Source organism: Eimeria maxima, genomic scaffold (assembly GCF_000499605.1).
Source record: "Eimeria maxima Weybridge genomic scaffold, Emw_scaff557, whole genome shotgun sequence".
In the NCBI taxonomy this organism is placed as follows: Eukaryota; Apicomplexa; class Conoidasida; order Eucoccidiorida; family Eimeriidae; genus Eimeria; species Eimeria maxima.
In genome coordinates, this window is record NW_013566598.1 from 1 (window position 1) to 20,406 (window position 20,406).

The following is a 20,406-nucleotide window of genomic DNA, read 5'->3' on the forward strand; positions in this document are numbered from 1 at the left end:
ATAATATATATATATATATATATATATATATGCTCCTGCTCAAATTCATCATTGCCTGTCCATGACCTTCCGTTCATAACCGCAATGGACACCACATCTGGGTGTGTGCGTATACGCCTTAGGTAACAGAAGAGGAGTTTGAATTTTACGAGGCTTTACGCGCTCAAGACAGGCGGAAGAAGCTGGCGAGACAGAAGGAGGAGGATATGATGCGCGATGAGTTCCACAAGGCTCGAGAGGCTTCTCTGAAGGCGGGTTCTGCTTCCTCAAGCCACACGCATCGCAGCACGGAGTCTGAAGGCAGCCTCTCATCGGGAGGGAAGCCTTCACCTTTCTCTATGCTAGGCTTGCAGAAACAACGCTCGAAAATGTCGTCACCGTTTGGAGATGAATGCATCTTTGAGGTGACAACCAAAGTATTCCAAGAGAAACAAAGAAAGAGAGCTCTTGAGGTGAGCACGCACAAAACACTGTGCAGCCACCGTTCCAGCACATCAGTAGAGCCACGGCTTGCGACAGCAAAGGGGGAGTTGAGAAGATGTCCTGCTGTTTAAGTATGACTCTGCCGTGTGATGTTTGTGCCGCATTTGCCTTTGCTGTTGTTGGTGATGCCGAAAGACCTTGATATGTTTCAGTAGACATGTGGTTACCCCTCTGTCTACACTTCCAAATTCTTGTTCTTCATCCCCTCACTTCCTTCTGCACTGGAGAGGGTGCAAAACCGTAGCTTTTGCCTAATGGGAGGGTTATGTTGGTTGCCTGCATTGGTTTCTGTTTGTTGCTTTTGCCTCCCTGTCTAATTTTCTCTTCCTAAAGTATTTATGTTTTATTTTGTCTCTGTCTGCTGCTGAAGTCTCGTCCTTCCTTGCACCTGATTATCAAGAAGCCAAAGAGCGCCCAATCTGCAACAACTCCTTCGGGGGAGAAGGCAGAGGACGCAAAAGGAGGCGAGGGAGAGGAGAAGGCTGCAGCAGCAGTTAGCAGTGAAAGCTCTTCCAAAGACTCAAAGGTTTCAAGCACTACTCCAGCTGATGCAAAAGAGGAGGACAAGAATGTTTTCGCCTCCCTTTGTGAAGCCTACGGAGACAGTGATAGTGACGGCTCTGGATAAACGAATTGTTCAGTCGGAGGGTATCTCAAGGCATGCAATGCGTTGCTGGGCAGAGGAGGCAGAAGGGAGGGAACACATAAGCAAAAGCCTTCCTCTCAAGGCAACGTTCGCAAGCTAAGCCGCTCCGAGGACGCAACGACGAAGGTTTATTTTTGGGAGCTGCTGTGCAGCTTGACTCTCCTTTTAAGTGGCCAGCAGATTGTCAACAGACAGACAAACGACGAGTTACTTAGGTTTGCGTACAGAAGGAATATGTGTTCACGTGCAGCATCTGCCTGATCTGTCGACCCTCAGTACTATTAGGCAATACACGCGAATATAAAGTGATAGTGCTCTGAGATATACAAGAACGCCAGCAGCATCATCTGCCTAGCGACCAGATATTTCTTTTCATTGTCGCATGACCAAGAAGACATGTTGGCGTAGCAGGATATAAGGGGACCTACAAGTTGTAGATGAAACAGAAACACGTAGATTGGCAAATATTCAACAACACACGTCATTCAATCATATTAGCAGATACGCAATACTAGAATACACCGATAAGCATCAAAGCATTGCATACTGGAAGAGTGGCTTCAAAGCAGAAGCGACGCTTCTGTAAGCGGAGCGTTTGGTTTTAGGTGTATTCAAGCTCAGTGCATCGGCTGCTGCGCCTAATACACATTAACGAAGAGTGTCTCTTCCAAACGTCCACACCCTGTGCGATTAGTCGACGTAGACTAACACACAACAGCAGCAACAAGAACGGAGGCGCATCTGCAGCACCTGCTGCCTCAGCAGGTGGAAGCCAGCCAGGCAGCTTCAGGCAAAATACTTGGATGACATATGGATGCATTTTTTATCCTGTATTTTTTCTCTCTTAATGCTGCCTTGAATGGCGTTCTTTGTCCCCGTCGTCTCCAGTGGATACCATTGCATTTTGCCTTTTTAGTAACGGTTTTAAAAGATGGAATATACACAGGAATACAGCTCAGCAAGCAACAGCTCAGGTTGCGTTTAGACAGCTCATATTACTTCTATTCCTTCCATTACGTTTAAAGGAGTGTAAGAGAGAGTCGGACGGAAATTGAACACGTGTCTATCCAGCTCTAGACCTACCATACAGAATCGGGAATATTTGCGCAGTGACACTTTCAATCCAAGTTTCAGCTGTGCAGTGAAGTACTTAATCTCTTTCCTTGAAGATTATTTGGCTTTTAAGTACATTTGGGCAAATACTGTGATCTTTATTAGGTCAGGGAATTCCCCCCGTCGCCTCACACATCAATTTGATAACTGTAACGAGCATGCACAAAGGCGGTCGCCAAAAGGAGTGGCAGCAGAATAACTAAGGTAAGTGCTCCTTACAAGAAACTATACACAGTCCTCCGCTTCTGGGGGAGGGTGGGTGGAGTCCTCCAACCAAAGCCAATTAGGAGTTCATGTGCCAAGTTAGAAGGTAGGCAGGCCTAAGCACCACAGGAGACCAAGGATACAACAGCAGCCCGCCCCTGTGAAATGCCACCTGGTAGACTTCACCTCTACCTCAGCAAGCCTAAATGTATCTTGAGTAACAATAACAAAGTGTTTCATTCTTCTTGTATTGCCATTAAAACTAGTTAGTGGACTGGAGTTCGGCAGCAATCTGAAGACAAACTGCACAGCAAATCTTTGTCATTTACCAGCGCAGCCAGCGAATTAAAGCGGACATTTCATTCCACTTATTGAATCCAGAATCAAATAAGAAAAGGGCGCCAGTCTCGATCTGTCCTATGTAAGTAATCTCTTGCTTTACTCAGCTGCCCGATCATAGAGGCGTCAAGGGAATGGTCACTACTGCCCGTCGTGGTACTTTCAAGAGTCACTTCAGCACATCAGTAGTTCTTATGGTTGATATACAGACTCGTTTATTTACAAATACCAGTGTTTAATCATTTAGTTGGTTTGTGGCATTGATAGGAACGGCTCGTTCAGGCTGGCGTTGCTGCTCGATCCGCCGATCTGTGGTCGTAAGCGAGCCGCCCGAGACTACGTTGAAATAAAAAATAGCACGGCACTCAAGAAATTCCCTTAATTATTAAATTGATGGGTGTTAAGAATGTGTTTGTTTCAATCTGTTACATTTGCGATTATTACCCTTGTTTAAGATCTTTCTGAGTGTGCATGACGCGCAGCACAGACTAAGCAGCGGCTGCTGTCCGTCTAGACTGGTTCAGCGCGGCAATGGTGACAGGTGGATTTTGCCCTCATTTTCTGCAAACAACCAGCTGCAGAAGACTAATTGGAATTTTATATTGTCCGAATCCGTTGCAACATTCCGATTCTTCGACGCCTCTCCACTGCACCTCCTGGAGACGCTGGGCGCTGCCGCTGCGCCTCTGCACAGACAGCACATCACAACTCACGTTCAACAGGCGATGTGCATTTTGTAAGGACGCCGCCGAAAAGCAACAGCATTGCATGCCTCATCTATGAACGTTTAACGGAATTCAAGAGAAATGAATCTACAATAATGCAGTAAACCCAACGTCACTCCAACTTTGTGGCTCGCCGCCGACAGCAGAGCCTGAAGCCCGTAGTAGAACTCATTTATCGAAACACCCATTTTATTAAACTTCTCAACTATTCATGCTGCAAGATAAAGCAAGCTCCACGCCTGACCCTGCTGTGAGCTGTAATCTCCTCATTAACCGCTTACCAGAGCAACCTGCTTTTGGATATCTCGTCGAGGCGATTCAAGAGCAAAGGCCGCGATTAGCATGTGGTCGGACTTGAGCGTTGATGGATGCAGTGCAGATCCTGGTGGTGGTGTTCCTGAAGATGTTGAGTCTGCATCATCAGCATCTCTCTCTTCTTCTTCCTTCTCCTTTCGCTCTTGCTGGGGCTTTTCTGTTGCTTCTCGTCAGGCAGCAGCAGTCGTTCCCTTCTTCAGTCGATCTGCGTTAAGAGTTGATACTGTCCATGACCACCTCCTTGTATACTGCCTGGGTTCCTGGTGTGTCGTGAGGGGCCCTGCTTCCGGCGGCGATGCTGCAAGCAGCGCTGGTGTCTTTGCTCCTCTCAAGGGTTCTCTGCACTTTACGTCTGACTCAGAGGTCAACCCACAAAAGGTGGAGCCAGACAAGACATGCAACGTATCGCCAACTCCCCATTCAGCTCATATAACCCCACCACATCCGCTGGGGCCGCCATCTCCCTCGTATTCCGAAAGGGTCTTCTTGCGTCACCACAGTAAGGTGAACCTCCTGGTGTATTCGCAGGCACTAGATCTCTGCCTTTCTGGTGAGTTTAAGTTCACGTATAAACACATGAGTCTTGGATTTTCGGTCTGTTTTAAGCGGCTCTCTTAGACACAGCGAAAGAAGAAGAGGCAGTATTATAATCAAAAACTTAATCTACACCGACAGGAAGGAAAAGACAGGCTTTCTGTTGTTGCATTGCACTCATGCTTGCATGAGTGCACTCATGTATGCGTATTTGAATCTGGAGCACCTGTTTGATAGCATTAGGCCTACATTCTGTCTTGCGGGTTTTCAGCGGAACAGCAGACTACCACAAAGGGGTCTGGGGCTCTGCCTGTCTGTCGCCTTTGGTCGCCGCACACGCTGGAAGAGGCGGCGTTGGTGCAGCTCCCCTTTAAGCAGGAGGTGACCGCAGCCCAATTCAGCGCTAACGGTAGTCTGTTGCTTTTGCTGCTATCTGACCCTCAACACTCTCTTGCAGTGTACTTCAACGTCTCTCAGACGGTGCAGCGGCGACTGCCTGCTGAGGCGCACCTCCAAGCGGCCTCCGCATTGCCGGTGTTGCGCCCCACTCATGTCACTCCCTGCACCCGCTCGCTGTTGAACGGCCTCACTCTCGAATCCTCAGCGAGGCTAGCGGGGCTGTGCAGCTTCAGCAGATGCCGCAGCAAGTGGAGGGGGTCATCGAGTGTAGGTACACCGCAGGACGGAGGAGACACAAAATCGGAGAGCGGGTCAAAGTACAGCAATGGGGAAGGCGCACTGATTCGGTTTGCAACGTTTGGTTTGGGGCACCTGCGTCTTTGGAGTGTGAACAGCGAACGGCCTTCTCAACTTCCTTCCCACAAAAGTCTGTGCATTTCCCGTTTAGGGGGAGGAGGCGAGGGGACTCAGCAGACGGGGGCCCTGCCAGAAGCCACAGCTTGCACATTCTTGCCTTCAGGAGATATCATCGCTGCTCTTGCTGACAGGCGCATTGTAGTCTTCCGGGGCTTGGCCCCCTTGCGCTCCGTCTCCGTGCCCTCGTGCAGCAGCAAGATTCTACTTTTGCAGCCTCTACAGAAGAGCCTGTTGCTGCTCGTAGCACAGGAGGGTATCGTCCAGCTGCTGCCGCTCGGCGCATTGACCTCACCAACAGGCAATGCAACTCCCTCTCTAGCAGGTTCAGGCCGCCGTTCAAGTGCATGCTCACAGCTCCCTCAAGATAAACCACAGGTTGCAGCATCACGCCCCAACACTGCTACATGCACTCGGATGTCACTACGCTTGCCTTTGAACACCCGCACCACTCACCGTAGGCAGCAGGGAAGTGGAACAGACACAACTTCAACTATCCCCAGGAGAGCTCGTTCGCCTGCTTCCACTCGGCCACCTGCTGCTTCTCGATCGCCTCCCTTCGCCACAGGGTCGGTACATGCACCCTCCCGAACACCCCGCAGCACCTACGGGGACTCTGTGGGCCGTCCATGGAGTTCAGGAGGCACCCGACGCCATTCGCTTTCCAGAGCTTCGAGTGCACCGGGGAATCGAAGGAGCTTCACTCGTCGGCTGTCGAAAACCGCAACCCTGTACCGCTCTCCCTCAGCAGTGAGTCGCACTAGCACGCGAAGCAGCACATGCAGAAACAGCCAACTGACGGAGCAACAGGCGCAGAAGAGAACAACGTCAACGAGACTGCCCCGCAATCCGCATCAGGTCGAGGTAACATCAGCAACAGCAGTACCAACAGCTCCTGCTGCTGCTATGCGCGAGTTGCTCCCCAAACGGTCTCTAACTACTCAGCAGGTGGCCACTCGACATCTACATAGCCTTCGAGTGAGAGCAGGGGAAGGGTCCACCTGGCTGCCGCTGCACAGCTCGCAAGTGTTGGCTGCTTTCTGGAGCGAGCCACTGCTCCTTCTGTCGACTCGAACGCAACTTGTGCTCCTTGATGCCTTACATCTTTCCGAGGAGTCATCGCTTGTTCTGCAAGAGAGACCCCTCGGTAGCCTCGATGTGTCCGCTCTCCTTTCCCTACCTCGCTTCCCAAGGACTCCTCCAGGAGGCACACCACCTGCATATTCCATGCAGACTACAGTACAAGACTCGCACCATCAACAAGTGCTACGCCCGCCGGCGGACGGCTCGTCCGTCGTCGTAACTGGAGGCCGTTGTTGCGTAGGAGGAGAACTCCGCTTGTGGGAGTTTCACTCCTTGTCAAGGTCAAGTGCGCGAAGCCCTAATTCTGCCATATACAGGGAAAACACAAGCCGTGTAATCCAAAGATAGAGGCTAGGTCTTGGCACCTAGTGATGCACTTGAACAACTCCATGTCTACACAGCAGCCAGCCAAAGGCCTGTTGTATGGATACTTGTTGCCCTCGCCATTTAGCTTAGTGCGTTGTTTCGCATGCTGCAGCACTTCCCCTATACTTCAAGTCGCCCATCACAGCCGTTGCCGCTGCAGCAACTAGAGGAGAAGCCCAAGGCCTTGTTGCTGCCGGGACAGAGGAGGGGACCGTCATCCTGCTGGCCCTTCAACAAAGCGCTGAAGGAACAATAGACCCGCCGGTGGTGTCTCTAGATCGGCAAATCACTCCCCGTTAGTAGCGGCACCCGCAGACGCTTTGGGCAACAACTCAGAAGTTGTGGAAATTTGCTCTAGTGTTTGCCTACAGCTGCCGAGATGCAGGTGCTGCTAGTGCAAGGTGCTTATGATGTTCTTCCAGGTTGTGTTTCTGCATTGGGGTTGGACGGTGGGAGGGGAATTTTGGCGGTCGCGAGTACAGCAGGCCACGTCAACTGCTTTCGCCTAATCTCGCTCCCCCACCATGTCAGTGCAGACTCAACTGCAGTTGGGAGTTTGTTGGGAAGCCGGGGGCCGTGCGTCGAGTACTCTTCAAAAAACTCAAAAGCTTCCACCTTTACCCTAGATATGGAGCTTATCGCGACTCTGCACGTGCCCTTCGCCACGCCACCGAAACTTCTTCGCTTTGGACAATGTTCTCGCTATGAAGTGGGCGATAATACACCCTTGAGCCCTGTTAACTTAGAAACCTGCGGCAACTCCTCACAAACAGGGTCATTGGTCTTTCCCCTAATTGTAGCTTACATTATGAGTTTGGACAGCACGTGCAGAGATTCCAAACAGACAGGAAGACGGTTACTCATGTGAACGTGGATAATGTTGCAGAGCATGCCCTAGTCTTACGTGTGGGCATGCGGCGCAGGACCATCTGCTTGTTACCGGCCTTAATGCCCCCCCAAGTGTCTTCTCTATTCCAGACGGTCGTCTTCTCGTCAGCTCGTTGACGGAGGTGGATTCCCAGAGCCTTACAACAAACAGCTGAGCTTGCTGTGGGCTGATTCTGTGGCAGTACGTTCACAAACAGACGAATCATGTGAATCAATATCTGTTGCGCAGGATGCCCAGGCTCTTGATTCTTTTGTCCCTTTGTCGCTACCTACGGCCGTCGTCGTAGGGCCTGAAGGAACGTCACGTTCTTCTGGTGATCCTCTGCACGAAGTCCTGTATGAAACCATTGCCAAAGGGAATGTAAGCCAACGCGGCAATCCCTTGTCTTAGTGGCCATGGAATTTTGCGTGCTTTCGCATGCCCTGTGGATAGCCTGTTTCATCTGGGTCTCTTGAAACACCAATTTGTAGCTTTGGTGACACATGACACGAAGCAGGGTTTTCACCCGGCACGACGGTCTTCCGTTGTAGCAAGGTAAGGATATGTGCAAAGCGACTATTTTTTAAAAGCAGTGGTTACCATAGACATTCGTGTACGGTTTGTCCGCAGAGGAACATGCGTGTGCTGCCTGCTCCATTGCTCCTGACAGCATGCATTGGGCAAAGCAGAATATGTTTAGCGTACGAAACAGAACGGCGAATGCTGGTGGGGATGCAAGTTTCGTGTTCCGTCCCGGCGCAGAAGGCTGCACCGCAGCAACCCAGTCAACAGGATCAGAGCAGTTCATATTGTGGGGTTGAAAACGTGTGGCCAGCTTGCCGTACGTGCAATGAGCAGCAAACGCCTAACCAAAAGGCAAGGTACCACAGAGGAGCAGGGCTTGCAAGTCTGTTTCGTGACCTAGGACGAGCCCCAAGCTCGGAATCAGTCTTATCTGCAAGCGCCTCGAAGCAGTCCAATCTCAAGTTAAACAGGAACTCAGACCCACTTGTGGCCAAACGGTTGGAAGATGCAATCATTCAGTTTGTCTCAGCGAAGCTGCCGCACGCTTCTGTGCCAACTGCACTCCTGTACTACGTACAGCTGGAACAGCACGATGTTGGTTGTTCAGTATCTAAATCTCGACGCTGCCCATCAGTCACCTTCCTCTCCCTGGCAGCAGATGGCTACATATTATCGTGGAGTTATAATGTTTCTCAACGGTCTGAGCACCTAGAGCAAACGCACGGCTCAACCAACAATAACACACCAACCTTTCAACCCATCAATCTCAAGGGGGAAGGTGAACAGCCGGCTCAACCCTGCCGCCAAGACGCCAGTGCAGATCCTTGCACCTGCACCGCAGCACTCATTCCCGAGAGCGTTCAGAACAGCACTAGCACCAGCTTATATCCAAATAGGAACCCAATTGAACAAGGTGGTTCGGCTTCATTATCCCAATGCAGCCAACAGATGCGGAGTGCCACACTCTGCGGCTACCCTAAAGATTCGCTACATCCTGGAAGCACAACGTGCCTTCCTGCGGGATCTGCTGCATCATGTGACGATAATACCCAGGAGCGTGCGTGAGTCACCTAATATCTTTTCGAAGTTCTTTTCCCAGCTCCCCCCCTGCATTGAAAACAGTATACAACCGGTTTGTGATTCCTATTGAAAGTTCTGTCTCCTGCAATGTGAACAGATCAAGGGTGAGCTGCCTGCCTTCCCCCCAGGTACGGTAAAACGTCACAATGACAATCAAGACTGTCTCATGTGTCCCTGTCCAGACGACCGAGCGTTAGACACGACTGCCGAACGCACCAACGGTCTTCCCACCTCCAGAGACAAGTATTGATTGACGGTTCATTTTAATTGTGTGCATAAAATGCTCCAGCTAAAAAAACCCAACGAGGTCCAAGGAACGTGTAGGGGCTCAGCTCAAGAACCAATGCAAGAGAAACACAATCTGTCAGCCCTAAAGGACGCCTCCCATAGATTCCTTTACCGTGCAGCAGAGCACCAAAACTCTTTTGAAGTCGAAGTTGTGCTTCCAGGTGTGACACAATTGCACGTTCCAGAGCGCCATGATGAGAGGTGCATTTTAAAGCAAGCAACCTCATATGTTATGAACAATACTTTGGAGGGAAACAGGACACATTGGATACCCAACAGTTCTACAGCGGAATTATTCTGCTAATATCATGAATTAGAGGAATGCTCCGAAGCACTAACTATGCCGAGAAAAAGAACAGTGTAAACTAAACTATATTTTCGACTTTCTAAAGCAATCGCTGTGACAAGTCTTGTGATGCAGGAGGAACAATTGAGAGCGTTAGACGAGAATTTGCCACCAATACGTTGCTCTTTTCTGGCCGGCTTAATGATCCTACTTGGCGGATCCAACTTCCAGGTAAACATATACACCATCCATCCTCGCTAGTCGAATGAAGCAAGTGACGATGCAGTAGTTGGCAGTCACCTAAGCAGATTAATCTCATTGAAAGAAGAATAATCCCATTTTGTTTTGCTTTCCAGGCGACCCGGCTACTTGTCGTTTGCGCCTGCGTGTGCCGCTAAAGTTTCGCATCTCGTCGAATGCTGTCACGGTCGACCAGAATTTTGCAAATGGCCACATCTACGTCTCGATTCAGAGATGAGATGCTACAAGACACTTGTAAACTGTTTCAAAATACTTTAATCTGCTAGTGTGTTTGAGTAACGCTGATACTTAGTGCCTAGTATTCGCGGCGCTTCGACTTCTATGCACCAAACTATGGTGTAAAACAATGAGAAATCGCACTCCTAGCAAATTGATCCACGTCGGTTCGAAGACAAAACGAATTGTTTCAGCGTTCAGACAACCAAGAAGCCAGATATTTTGGTTGGCTACGCACTCTCCGGACCACGGGAAGCAGCACAGCATAGTGCCATTCGGCTCTCATTCTTAGCCATTTCTCCTGCGGTCATGTCACTGTGCCACATCTCCGTTTTGGAGTTCAGTAGACCTAAACCAAGTAATTTATGATGAACATATAACGAAATTACACGCTCTATTATCCCTTACCGTTTATGCGTGCCGCATGGATACCTCCTTGGTAGAGTTCTTGCAGTGAGCAAAGGTGTGCTGCGGGCTCTCCACACATGTTAGAGTTCATTGCGAAGTCATATCCACAAGAATCGCAGCCTGTACGCATTGAAATGGTTGTCACATGCTCGTTTGGTTGTGAACACTTCTGATCTCACCTAGCGAAACAAACTCGGAATCTGGGACACCCGTCAGCGCCGGCATGGTCATTGCAGATACTTCATGCTCCTGATGATGGATTTGGGGTCCTTTGTGGAGAGGTACTCAATGCGTGGTTGCACTTACAGGAAGTCCTCTGGTGTACACCCGGAAGTCATCAATATATCCCTGAACAAAAGGCGGTGAAACATCCAAAGAAAGTGCGGACTGTGGTACACTTTACCTCGAAGCCAGGGTTCTCAATGGAAGCTCCAACAACGATGTCCTCAGTATTTGGTACTACATTGCCGCGAAGGAACTGTTACTTGAAAATAGGAAGAGGCGTGGATGCGGTCGTCTAAACGGCTTTACTCACAACTTCGCTATCCTTCATTCCCTGCAAAAGTTAAGAATTTGGAAATTTACGTTTAGCATGAGGAGTCTCGAATAACCGTACATTCAAAAACAGTTTGAGCCTGTTCTCAGATGCAGTAACTGCAACGTGGGTCCAGCGTCTTAGCGGTAGACTTCCTGTTGAAGGCATTCCCTCGGACCCGCTGTCGTCAGTTGTAACGCGAACTGAGAGACGGCGGCTGTCTGGGTACAGCAGGATGGAGGGTGTTTGGGACATCTCGCTCCTGGGCACATATGAAGAAAGGTCTGAGGAAGTAGGCTTGAATTCGACCTACCCCTTTGAAACAATATTGCGGAAAAGGCCATTGGAGTCACTCAACAAGTACATCCAAAAAGAGCTGCGGAAGCAATTTGAATGAATGCTTTTGTATGGATGCAGCATGAGCAATTTTGCTTACACTGTGAAATCTGATGACTCCAGTGATGGGCTGGACTTTATTTTGCTGCTAGCGCCCTTAACAAATGCAGCACTGGCACCGCGACCTATTTTGGATGTGTACATGAACCGATGCCAAGCTTCGACGTAGAGCTGAGCGCACCGTTATGAGCTGGGCCCGCCCTCGGGGTTCTGTGCATATGGTTCCCATTTCCGCTTTGGTCGGCTGAGTAAAGGTGGTCGAATGTTAGCCATGCCCCGAGACCTTCCGGCACTGAGTTTCCAGAGACGACCTGCTCAGTGCCTCCTGGTAGAAATGGGTAAGGACAGGCAATGCCATGAATGAGGAAAAAACACCTTACCGAAGCACAGGGAGTTAGGGACAGAGAAGCAACTGTTGGTGTACTTCCCGGCAAAGTTCAAAGTGGTTTTGACCCCATTTACAGTGTCTTCCACTGAAGTCGCTGCACGTTGCGCCGACTCTTCCGCGGCGGTTCCGGCGGTGTAGACGCAACCAACAAGGACAACGGGGGCAAGGAATTTCATCTTCACGAGCATGTACTCAGAGGATGAATCAAAGTGGAGTCAAAATAATGTCAGCATACGCGCGCTGAACTCTGCAAATATGAAGCTCATATAACAAAAGCGCTCCACGAATCGGCTGCTTGGGGTGTATCGACGCCTCCTCATTACTGCAGCAAAATGAGCTGATCACTTTTTCTTCCAACCATTTTTTTCTTCAACAAAAAATTTCATCGAAGTGACGCAAATTTGCCACAATACCACACTTATTAAGCTGATTCTTCTCGCAGGCGGTGCAATTTCTGGAACTAAACGACTCGCCGAAAGCTGCACGTTTCCACGGAATACGGCATGAATATATCTGCGCATCGTGGGGCAAATAGTGAATGTAGATAACGCAGATCGCAAGATGAGACGTTAAATACAGGTTACCTTCTAGACACCATAAACTCTTCTGGAGCCGTCCTGCACCGTGCAACACACTGTGTAAAGGTCTCACCACACCGGTGGTGAGACCTTTCAGCTTCCATTACGATATTGAGCTGCCTGGATGCATACGGAGCATCTGATTCTGCAATCAATGATTCTGTGGAGTACTACAGGCTAACATGAATAATACGAACAATAGGAGTACAGCGTGTACTCATACCCATAGCGCATAGCCCTCATCTACTAGTCTACCATCGCAGGAACGACTACTACTACGGGGTTGTTAACATGTGTCTGCGTATCTACTACCGTATACTGATACTTGAACACCTATACCAGTGCAAAGAAAATGCCGGTGTCTCACGCTGACTGACTGCTCCCTTTTGCTACACCTGAAATAGCCTACAATTGTTCATATCCAACAATTAGAATACGCCTTCCCTCCACTAGTCCAAAAATTGACCGCACGAGTCACCTGTACCTCCAAGGGCACAATACTGCCTCGGAATACCAGTGGTACTGCTGCAATCCTTTACGGCTTTGAAAGTACCACTGGTGGCCCACCAAGCAACGAGCCAGTCACCATAATGGAGTAGAAGTGAGAACGTCGGCAAATGACGCTGCGTTGATTGATGCTTAGATGCCCACCCACGTCACATACGAGGCGTCTGAATTCATAATACGCTACCAACTGCATAAATTAAGCCACCGCAAAGCACTCCACCATAACCGGTCCTCCTCTAGATAGAGCACTTACGCGTCTCCATACTGCACCGCCTTGAACGGATGTAGCAGTACTGAATACTGAATTTGAACAGGTATTTAATCCCACGGCCTGCTGAACAGCAGCTCGGCAGATAACTGGTTTATCTTGTGTAGACTAGCGTACGCAGAACACGCCCTATAATCTATATAAAACCCATCTGGCGCAGCGCACATACGCCAGCACCCGCTGATGGTGCATGCCCCCTCTGAGACAAGCATTGCAAACGTCTTCTTTAAACTGGCGGAACATGGTGGTCCAGATGCATCCGACGATGCCCTCTGCAGCTCAAACCAATTGCGGAAAGTGAAGCTTCTCCCATACCTGAAGCGCTTTGCTACGCGGGCACACCTACAGTGCTTCCTGCGCTTGCTGGAGCTGTTTGCTGCTCCTGTGGATGTTCATGAACAGGGCCACTTGTAGTTTCTGCCTGTTCGCTCTCTCCCTTGACTTCTGGGTGTTTGGACTGCACGGTTGCACTACCGCTCTCCTCCCCTTCAGGCAAGGTGGCAATCCCTTTGTTTAAGTATCGCGATAGCAATACAAGTTGCTGTATGTGCATCGCAAGAATGGACTGCATCAGTGACAGCTGTTGCTGCGGCGTCTGCTGGCTCGGAAGCTTCAACTCCTCGAGACAGGGGGCGACGATCATGAGGGATGGCTGGAGCTCTGCAGTGGAGGTGGCATTCCCCACAACGTTGGTGTGCATTAGCAGCGTCTGGTCCATCAGACGCTTGGCTGTTGTAGCAGCTGCTAGTTCCCCTGGAGAGCCTTGCCCGGAGGTTGAAGTGGCAGCGCTGGCGTTGAGAGCCGCCCTGGAGGTGAGGTACTGGGCTAGTACGTTGTTCCTCAGGTCCTCCAGAATGAAGAGTATTGCTTCCTTATACAAACAAACAAGAGTTCTGTCGTCCCGTGTGCCGTTGTTTCCCGGAGAAGCATTTTTCCCCTTGCGACCGTTTGTGTTGCTTGCAACAGCAGCAGCAGCCGAGGCCAGTACAGCAGCAACACATTCGGAGTGCTCCGCCTTGAGCTGATGGTTTTTGGCATTGCTGCTGCCTCCTCCTGGAGATCCGTGTAGCCCTGCAGCTATAAGATGTGCTGGGTTTCCTGTGGCAGTGACAGCTGCTGCTGCAGTGGTTGCCTGTTGTCTGAACTGCACCGCTCTCCTGTATGCCTCTACACAGCTTTCGAAGAATTTATCGTAGAAGTAACGTCGGTACCCTTTCCAGTACACAGCCCAGCGCTTCTTGGTGTTATCGCGTGACACTCCACGTACTATGGGGTACAGGCGCTGGCTTGAGCACTCGTCCTTGCCGGCACCCTCGCATACGCTGTAGTAGCCGAGAGTCCCCCTAAAGGATGATGCTGCCAAGGCTTCCTCTTGAAGAAACGCATCACCGGCTGTCACACGTTCTATCAGCTGCAGCTCTGCTAAGTAAGACGGCGACGATGGGTTTGACGGCGAGTCACTCGCCACACCCCCAACCAATTCATGTCCTGTTGTTTTCACTCTACGCTCCGCAGTCCCGCCAGCTGCTGCTGCAGACTCTGGTCCCTCCAAAACCTCACCACCCTCTCGGGTCCCTGCTAGAGAGGCTGCTAAGAGCCTCAAATCGCTGCTGCCGCTGCTACTGCTAGAGCTGGCGAAACTTGTGCGCCGCTGGTCTAGAATATGCATATCTAAAATACGGCGTTTGTAAGCCCGAGCCTCCTCTTCATCATCCGCTCCGGGGCTACAGTTGCTAGTCCTGCGGCTGTTGATGTTGCTGTTGCACGCTGTGCTGTTGGCACTTCCTAGAAGCCGTTTTCCTGTCTCTGGCTTCTCCGCCAGTTTGCTGAGATGGTGTTGCTGCAGAAAGGCGAGAAGTTCAGCGGACACGGCAGCAGACAGCCGCCCGCCCCCTTCTGCTCTCATCCTGCTGGTGATCGCCCCCAGTTGGTCACCGCTGCTAAGCTCGATGTCGCCTCCCGCACTCTGCGCTTGGCACTCTTGCATAAGTCGGGAGAATAGTGAAGTACTCAACAAGTCCTCCTCTTGACTTGTTGCTGGTCTCCCACCTCCCTCCTGCTCCCCACTGCCTCCCCTAAGTGGAAGAGGATAGGCACTACTGGCCGCTCCATCTCTCCCTCCTGTAGCCGCTGTACTTCCTGCACCCTGTCCTCTCCTACCCCCTGTACACAATTCAGCGGCGTCGCTAGTGGCGAATTCAGACATGAAAGTCTGAAAATCTGCAGGTTCGTGTCCTTGACCACTGCCAGTCCGGCGGCGGCCCTCCACCTCTAACGCGGTACTACGCGAGGCAGCTCCGTCTGCTGCTGCATGCGCTGCGTTCAACGTCTGCTGATGGGCTCCAGGACCCCTAGATGAATTAGTGGAGGAAGAAAAACTCCTCGTTGCAGCGTCGTTGCTGCGCCCTACTGAAGACGGCGGCATCTGCACACCTTCACGCAGGCCAGACAAATCAACTGCGGAAGATAGCAAGGCTGCCGTGTCTGCAGAAGAAAACGAATGCTGCTGCTGCTGCTGTTGTTGCTGCTGCTGCTGCTGTTGTAGTTCAGTGGTCTGCTGCAATACGCATCCTGCCATGTACCTCTCGAAGGCGGCTGCGAATTCTTCTGGCGACAGGCCACCACTTGTATTGACGCCTCCTTCATCCAAGGAATTCTGACGGCTGCAGCCGCCCCATCCACTGGGTTCTGTTCCTCTAGAAGGCACCCTCTCCGTCTCTGGATTGGTGACTGACTGCGTTGAATGAGTCACACGAGCATTCAACACGCGCCTGCTGAGTTCCAGAACTGCTAACTCCCGCGCGAGTCTCTCTTCACGCGTCTGTGTCTGCGAGCCAATAGGCGAAACCTCCCACTGCCTCGATCTAGAGGCCGGACCCGGTGAGGGCCCTCCCCCATTGGTGGCCATATTAGCAGCACACAAGATGTATATAACAGAAGTCCAGGGATTTGCTGTTTGGGTATGTCGCTGATGGACGAGTGAGCTACGAACGGATGACGTCGCGCCAAGAAGATAAAACTCCTCCGATGTCTACTGTTCACCTACCGGGGTGGTAGACGGTCTATCACAAGGGAAAGAGGAAGAATGACCTTCCACTTCACTGGTGCAACAGCAATTTAGCTTGCAGCACCCTCTCCTCTCGTAAAAAACGGCGGACGGACTGTGAGATGCGAAGGCAGCTCTCAGCCCTCCAGAATCCGAGGGTCAGGCCCCTCCAGTAATCCCTTGAAAATTGGTTGCTACGCTTTTAAAGCTGTTTTTGCCTCTTTTGTTACCTCTTCTTATCTCCCCCCTGCTAACGGTGAGTCGCTCAGGGTGACAGCTGCTGCACAGACACAGATTACCCGTCTCCTGCAGCGTACGGGGTCCAAGAAGCTGTTAATTCGATAAAACGGATACACACAGATACAGAACTCCCAAACACCTCCTAGAGGGCTGGAAACGGCGAAGAGTGACCTGAACCCGCAGCGCTTGCTTGGCAGCGCCGTGTGTTGCGGGAGGAGGGTGCCCTTGAGGAGACGCCACTGCAGTATAAAACTAGAATCTCAAGACAATGTTCCTCTAATGTAGTTTAGCAAGAGAGAGAGAGGGCTTTGGAGAAAAAAAGCCGAGAAGGAGATGAAACGGCCGGTCGACGATCACCACCAGCTGACCCACCGGACTCTGTGCAGTGCACAGCCAGCAGAAGCAAACTGGGGTGGGTGGCGCATCCCTCGTTCTTCCCCTGTGCATTTGTCACCATCAAAGGAAACAACTAGAAATCGAAGAAAAGAGGTTTATTAATTGAATAAGCAAGCTATGCACATGTACTTCTCCACCTGGGCACTGCTGCGTTGTGCTGCGCCCTGGTTGATGAGGAATCCTTCTGCGGAGGAACGACCGCTCTTGCACATCGCCGCCTGCCTCACTCCCCGTGAAGAACAGACTTATTGTCGCCTAGGATTCACAAAAGAACTGTTTTAACAAGCACAACAGAAGCAAACACAATTCTCCAAACGCTGGACAGTGACCCGCCAGACAGTATGCGATGCGACGCAAGCAGCAGAGCAGCTGCAGCGGGCGGTCGGGTGATCGCAAGCGTTGTTGTGGATGCAGATGTTGTACACACGTCCCCTAAGGACACTTTTCAGGTGTTTTGATGAACAAACAACAAAAACTTTGTTGGTGGTAGGATAGAAGAAAGCAGAAAGAAACGAATGGATTGTGAACACATCGACTCGCCCGTCTGCTGGACTGCTGCTGGCCGTGCCCGGTTCACCCAACCGGGTAACCAGCGGGAGAGGTGGCCGCAGCGCATTCAGCCAGCCAACGCTGTTCGGCCATCTAGACACTCATTTTTTAAGACTCCATTCACTTTAATACTGTTATTTCAAGGATTACAACATTTCATTCTTATCAGACCTATGTAAATCCCATTGAAAACCCATATGTGTGCCGCTTCCCGGTTATTGAGCATCCAGCTAAGCGGAGCTCAGCAGCTCGACGTGATGCGCACCCAAACAGAAGCTGGATGCTTTTGCAAGTTTTCTGTTTCAACAGGATTTTCGTTAAGTGCATAGTCCTTTTAGATCGCAACCAAAAGAACTAGACACGCAGTTGACGCAGTGTGGGTCTCAGCTGTATACGAGTTTATTGGGCCTACTGGCCGTAGGAGGGACGGCTTAGTGGATCGAGGGAGTAGACCATTGGAAGTCGTTAGTCGTGCTTTCTGAGTCCTTCTAGCATCTAAAGAGTTGAACTAATACAATCTTATTCTATGTGTAGAATCCCTCGTGCTGTGAGTGTGGTGCTTTCTCCACCAGGGGTAGCAACAATAAGCACCGAGCGCTCACTGCGCTTGAAGTACCTGCAAAAGCGAACAACTCCAGGAGGAAAAAGCGGAGTATCGGTACTCAATCTGTGCCAAAGTTGTTTAAGATGCATACTATACTACAATAGTTGGAGGGGGACGAATCAACTTCAGGGACGTGGGTATTTCCACTAGTATTTCAGCGGCTGCTCCTTGCTCAACGGTTTTAGGTATCTTAGAAACCGGCCTGGATCGTGTTTGGACGTACGAAATTGGATTCATGTAGCATGTATCTGTACACATGTACAAATACATTTAATGTATAATGAGTAGAGGTGCTTTTCGAACACGCTGCTAGCTCATAGAGTAGGTACCGAATCCAACCTGAGACGCTTGGCACACGAAGACGGGATATAGGATTACAATTGACAGAGGATGCTAGAAGTAATACTGCATAGCACCCCAGGCCCTTCTTTTCAGGGTTATTTAGTGGAGGAATGCACATCCATGCACCGTAGCGTGTTTATACAGGAGCAGCAGATGCACACTCTCCCCTTCATGTTTGCAAACGATATTTCTCGTATATAAGAAATATCGTTTGCACGCATGATGGAGAGAGTGCGCATCTGCTGTTCGTCTAGTTTTTACTTTAAACAGTGTAATGCACAGGAAACTCTACTGAAACAGCGCTACTGTTGCACAGCTTCTCCGCACCCCTGTAGAACATTTGCATGAAGGAGCTATCACACCTCTTATCCAAGCTTATAACTAAGCTAGAACTGTTGCATACTATCACGCTGTAGTCTTCCCTCCCAGGAAAAGAAGACGAAATGCTCCAGTCATTCTGGAATGCCTTGCGCGGCACGACAGAACAACTAGCCACGCTAAGCAATTCGAAACACTTTCAGTGAAGAGGTGTTGCCCAAACTTCTTCGGAAATTATGTGCAAGTGTTACATTGAAGAATGCCTTTCTGCGTTAGTTTTCTTACTCAAACAGGCAAATTGAGCCATAATGAGCACAAACCAGGCATCCACCCCTACAGTTGGTGTTTCTTCAGTTGCACCAGCCCCTGTCTCTTTTATGAGTATTCTCCTGATAATTTTGCCTTGAAAATGCGAAAGAACGTACTGTTTCTTCGTGAACACATAAACAGCAGCATGCAACTTCGAGTGACCACTGCCTATGCAATTCCCAATTTCATTCAACAGTGATGTAGAGTGTGTATTTCAGAGAAATTGTTCCTCCCCAGGCACTTCTAATGCGTTATGCTGTATATTTACCTATTTTGTTTGCTGATTTCAGTGAAATATACAATTTTAGGGTGACTACGGTTTGTATCGCAGTTCGCCTGCGGCGAAACTGAGCGCGGCACTGGCTGGATCGAATTGAAATTTGGGGAGAAAGCTGCCAAACATAGACCCTAAAACATAAAAAATCATTAGTTTAGACAAAGGGTTGTTAATTTGTTTATAAAATAAGAACGGGGACGTTCTCTGCAGAAGCGTTGCTTGCCTGGTTGCTCTCTTGTGTCGTCACTGGGTTGTGCAGCCGACGTGCAAAAAGCCACTGATTATAGCAAGCAGGATGGGAGTGGAACCCCTCCCTTTTTGGGAACACAGCCGCCTTAAGTTAAGTAACCATTATTTATAAAAGGGAAAAGAGCTAAACAGTTCTAAGGACCCCTGTATATTCAACTTTTGCAACTTGCAGCCGAGTCGGCGAGGGACTCCAGTGTGCAAATGGATTAGTGTGGCGCGGTAATAAAATGCATGAGAAGAAAGAAGGGAACTTGTTTTCTTGTTTAACCTTAATTTATTAACAGTTTAATGTATATAATTTAAATAAGTCAAAGAAAATATGATGTTTAGTGTCTGCTGCCTGGGCAGGGAGACGACGGCCAAGCTGTCTGTCGTCTCCCGAACCCGCCTGCGTGTGTTAAGCAGGCGTCTTCTCTAACTATAGCAGAGGTAAATCAGAGAAATGTCTGACGTAAATATGAGCAAAAGGATATTGAATTAAATGAAGGTTTATACCATTTTCTTCTCCTACGGGAAATTAACCCTTAGTCTATTATTTATTTTCTTTATTTCCTTAATTATTGCATGCAAGGGAGTGATCGCTTCTGACGACGTGACGTAGCTTGTCATCCCCAACAACCCATTATATACATATTCCTTACCTTCCTTCCTCATTATCTGCAGTGTTTCTTTTTTTATCTATTTTTTAATTATAATTAGGATAATTTATTAATAGTTTTATATAAATATATGAAAAAATGCCATCTTCTTCTGCAGATAATGCTGGCCCCCCTCCTCCTCGTCCTCGTGGTGGCGCTGTTTCTGTTGCTGTAGCGTTACCGTCAGATTGGACACTTAATGAGCGACAGATG

General features: G+C 49.8%; 4 protein-coding genes across 4 annotated transcripts; 2 read left to right on the forward strand and 2 right to left on the reverse strand.

Moving 5' to 3' along the window:
- Window positions 1–122: 122 nt before the first annotated feature.
- Window positions 123–1,111, forward strand: EMWEY_00037340 (hypothetical protein, conserved; the record flags this gene model as incomplete). Its single annotated transcript, XM_013482235.1, has 2 exons — window positions 123–452; window positions 854–1,111. Coding segments are annotated over 2 exons (588 nt in total), but the record flags the coding sequence as incomplete, so codon positions are not given.
- Window positions 1,112–3,852: 2,741 nt separating this feature from the next.
- On the forward strand, window positions 3,853–5,936 carry EMWEY_00037350 (hypothetical protein, conserved; the record flags this gene model as incomplete). Its single annotated transcript, XM_013482236.1, has 3 exons — window positions 3,853–4,375; window positions 4,631–5,105; window positions 5,741–5,936. The coding sequence occupies 3 exons, from the start codon at window positions 3,853–3,855 to the stop codon at window positions 5,934–5,936; spliced, it is 1,194 nt and encodes a 397-aa protein (XP_013337690.1).
- Window positions 5,937–10,375: 4,439 nt separating this feature from the next.
- On the reverse strand, window positions 10,376–12,048 carry EMWEY_00037360 (hypothetical protein, conserved; the record flags this gene model as incomplete). The annotated part of the gene is made up of 11 exons (XM_013482237.1): window positions 10,376–10,494; window positions 10,554–10,673; window positions 10,733–10,802; window positions 10,860–10,901; window positions 10,957–11,031; window positions 11,089–11,109; window positions 11,170–11,350; window positions 11,402–11,464; window positions 11,525–11,609; window positions 11,666–11,809; window positions 11,865–12,048. 11 exons carry the CDS (start codon window positions 12,046–12,048, stop codon window positions 10,376–10,378), a joined length of 1,104 nt encoding a protein of 367 aa, XP_013337691.1.
- Window positions 12,049–13,553: 1,505 nt separating this feature from the next.
- On the reverse strand, window positions 13,554–16,133 carry EMWEY_00037370 (hypothetical protein, conserved; the record flags this gene model as incomplete). Its single annotated transcript, XM_013482238.1, has 1 exon — window positions 13,554–16,133. The coding sequence occupies one exon, from the start codon at window positions 16,131–16,133 to the stop codon at window positions 13,554–13,556; it is 2,580 nt and encodes an 859-aa protein (XP_013337692.1).
- Between the last annotated feature and the right edge of the window lie 4,273 nt (window positions 16,134–20,406).